General features: G+C 28.3%; 1 protein-coding gene across 1 annotated transcript; it reads left to right on the top strand.

Moving 5' to 3' along the window:
- The first annotated feature begins 276 nt into the window (after positions 1-276).
- LOC121130781 (uncharacterized) lies at positions 277-896 on the top strand. Its single transcript, XM_040726464.2, has one exon. The coding sequence runs from the start codon at positions 312-314 to the stop codon at positions 813-815; it is 504 nt and encodes a 167-aa protein (XP_040582398.2). The 5' UTR covers positions 277-311; the 3' UTR covers positions 816-896.
- The last annotated feature ends 2842 nt before the right edge of the window (positions 897-3738 follow it).

Genomic DNA, 3738 nt, shown 5'->3' with positions numbered 1-3738 from the left:
CAATATCAAACATTGGAAATCTAGCTTTACTTTAAGAGAATATTTGTATTAATGAATGGGACAAAAGTTTTACTTAAATTTTCTTATATAAATCAAACTTGAATATATTTGAAAATGAAGCATAACCCCCACATTTAAGGTGTGCATAGATACAAGGGCTCAAAAGAATAATAAAAGTTCCCTATTGAAGAAAATGCTGGCCCGAAAAAAAAAAAAGAAGGAAATCAAAAGCGTGTATAAAATGACTGACGTAAGAACCCAAGGCTCATCAGATTCAGTTGTATCCTTCATCGACTAACATCCTCAACAAAATGTACAAATATATCGTAGCTTTTGCTCTCCTTTCCTCTGTCTATGGCAGTCATCACGCTCCAACTCCTGCTTCCTATGACGCACCAAAACCTGCTACCTATGATGCACCAGCACCAACCCCAGCTCCTTACCATCCTCCACGACCTGCTCCATACCACGCCCCTGCTCCTTCCTACAAACCCACCAAATACGAAGAAGCACCACAACCCTATGCTTTCCAATATGGTGTAGCTGATGACTACACTGGCTCCAACTTCTCAGCTGAAGAAAATGCTGATGGAAAGATCACCTCCGGATCCTACAAAGTAGCTCTTCCCGATGGTCGTATTCAAACTGTTACTTATACAGTTGATGCCTACAATGGATTCGTCGCTGATGTTCAATACGAAGGAACTCCTGTCTACCCCAAGTACGAACCCAAGCCATCTTCCTACAAGGCTGCTCCCATCCCAGCTTACAAGCCCACTCCTTCCTACAAGCCTGCTCCCTCTTATAAGGCTTAAAGAATATTTACATATTTATTTATTTATTATTATTTTTCACTTTACAAGTTAGGTCGAAAAATAAAGTTTATTTGAAAAATATTTTGTTATCATTTATGGGTTACGAAGGAATACATAGAACATACATCAATTTAAATACATATTTTACTAATATATAATAGAATCAAAGCATTATATATATAGAATTAAATTTGAATAAAAGAAACTGCTATTTTTCAGAGAAAAAGTTGTATATATCTGGATTTTTCATATATCCGAAGTTATTAAAAAAACGGTAATTTTGGGATACTGATATAAATTATAATCGAATACTGCCAAATTTTTACGATTAAAATGTCATATATTAAGTAATTACTTTATTGTTTTTGTGGTAATATTACTTTTTTTTGAGGAACACTTATGAAGTATATCATTATTGATTGAAACTGAACTTGAACGAATTTAAAAAGAAGCATACAGAAAAAAAAAAAAATCATTGTCCACAGCTTACAATTTGTACCCCAATAATTAAGGAAAACACCATTTGGGAATTATTTATTACAACTTTTTTATCATACTCATGAATTTCTAAGCAGTTGATACTCAAAAAGGAACGAAAAAGTTGACTTTATGTGGATATTTTACGTAATGTTTCTTTTAACATTTCTTCTATATGTAGTAAAAAATTACTATACCAAGTGGTCCATTAAAATCTAAAAACTTTGAATTTTAAAATTCAAAAAGATATAATTTACTAATTAACAATAGAATTTGAACAAAAGCAATACTATAAATAGATGTGTATCTGACCTCTCTATTCATCAATGTATCCTCCCTTGTTGGAAGCAATTATGTTTCAAGGCGGCGACAGAATGTGCTGGCTGACCGTGGCTTTGAGGACATCAGTGTTTCGATGAAGGACACTGCATGCCTTCCCCTCGACATACACCCAAAAATGTAGTCGATGGGGCTATTATCATGGCTGTAAGGGGCCAAAAATGTCCCAAAAAAAAATAGTTGAAAAGATCTCAAAAGATTCAAAAAGTCTTGCAATGAAAGAAATGGGTTTCTTTTATTGCTGGTTTCAAAAGTGGCCTCTCCATCCTCAGAAGACTTTTTCCACCCACTTTATTATAGCTATCTAGACAGTCCAATGGCATTCATGGGCTTGAGGGGATTGGCCTGGGATGTTTTCTTAACTCCTCCCGCGTCCAGTTTGGCCTTTAGACAGAGTCCTTCTTCCTCTCCAACGTTTCAAACTTTCTGACATTGTGAAAGGTGGTCCTGGAGACACCCAACAGCTTGGAGTTCGTGAATAGAAAATCATCGATCTTGCTCAAGTGTCATTTTCTCGACTTGTACGTAAGCTAGAAGGCTGAAGTTTGTTTTGTTTTGTAACTAATTGTTTATACTTAAATATATGAAAAAATTTATTAATTTCAACCACTCAACCTTAATTAATTATTGAATTAATAAGTGTTCAGATTTCAATGGACTACCTGGTATGAAAAAACGTTGACTATAAGCGTAGGTCTATTATTTCTGGATTTGACTCTATTAATATGTTTGTAATCACCCAAAAATATATTTAAATTCGTTTCCATAATGTATTAAAACGAATAAAAAGGTACATCGATCACGACATTAACATACAAAATTACTTAGTATTTTATTGTCACCTGTTAATGTTCCTCCTATTCCGTCTATCAGTGTTTGAAAAATTAAATTTTTGAAAATTTTTTCAAAATTTCATTTTAAAAATTGAAATATTTCAAAAAAAAATTCAAAACCTCACAAATACTCACAAAAAACTAAATTTTTTCAAAACTTTAATTTCAAGTAGCAAATTTGTTGGAAAAAACATCATATACTAAAATTTTTAGAAAAAAAACTATATTACCAATAGCTGTTCACAAAAAAATAAAAAAATATTTCGAAAATTAAATTTCAATGTCTACATTCTTTGAAAAAAATATAAAATACTAAATTTTTAAAGATCACAAAAAATTTATTTTTTTCAAAAATTAAATTTCAAATATTAAATTACATAGAAAAAACTTGAAATGTTTTATATTAGCAAAAAAATTCAAAAATACACAGCTGTTTACAAAAAAAAAATTCTAGACCCCACAGATACTCTCAAAAAAAAAAAAATTTCAAAAATTTAATCTCAATTAGTAAATTTGTTGGAAAAAAACTTCCTATACTAAAATTTTTAGAAAAAAATATGAATAACCATTAGCTCTTGACAAAAAAATTTAAAAAAATATTTCGAAAATTAAATGTCAATTACTACAATTTTTGAAAAAAATACAAAATACTAAATTTTCTGCAGGTAAATTTAAAAAATCTATAACTATTCACTAAATATTAAATTTTTTGGAAAAAAAAAACTTATTATAGTTTTAAAAATTGAATTTAAAAAAAATCAAAAATTTTTTAAAGGTCACAAAAATTTATTTTTTCAAAAATTAAATTTCAAATATTAAATTTTATAGAAAGAACTTGAAATGTTTAATATTAGGAAAAAAATTCAAAAATATGTAGCTCTTTACAACAAAATTTTATTTTTAGGAAGAAATTTCAAATACTAAAGGTTTTAGAAAAAAAAAATTAAATATCCCATTTGTAGGAGAAAAATTTGAAAAAAATTTCAAAATTTCATATTAAAAATTGAAATTTAAAAAAAAAAAAAAATTCAAAAATTTAATCTCAAGTAGTAAATTTGTAGGAAAAAAACTTTTTATACTACAATTTTTAGAAAAAAATATGAATTACCAATAGCTCTTGACAAAAAAAAATTTCGAAAATTAAATGTCAATTATTAAATTTAAAAAAAAAAATATAAAATACTAAATTTTTTGTATGAAAATTTAAAAAATCTATAACTATTCACTAAATATTAAATTTTTTGGAAAATGCAGATGGAAAGATTACCTCTGGA

The sequence above is a fragment of the Lepeophtheirus salmonis genome, unplaced genomic scaffold, assembly GCF_016086655.4.
Source record: "Lepeophtheirus salmonis unplaced genomic scaffold, UVic_Lsal_1.4 unplaced_contig_11983_pilon, whole genome shotgun sequence".
Classification (NCBI taxonomy): domain Eukaryota; kingdom Metazoa; phylum Arthropoda; class Copepoda; order Siphonostomatoida; family Caligidae; genus Lepeophtheirus; species Lepeophtheirus salmonis.
The sequence above is the reverse complement of the archived record's forward strand: the minus strand, read 5'-3'. Positions and strand labels throughout refer to the sequence as shown.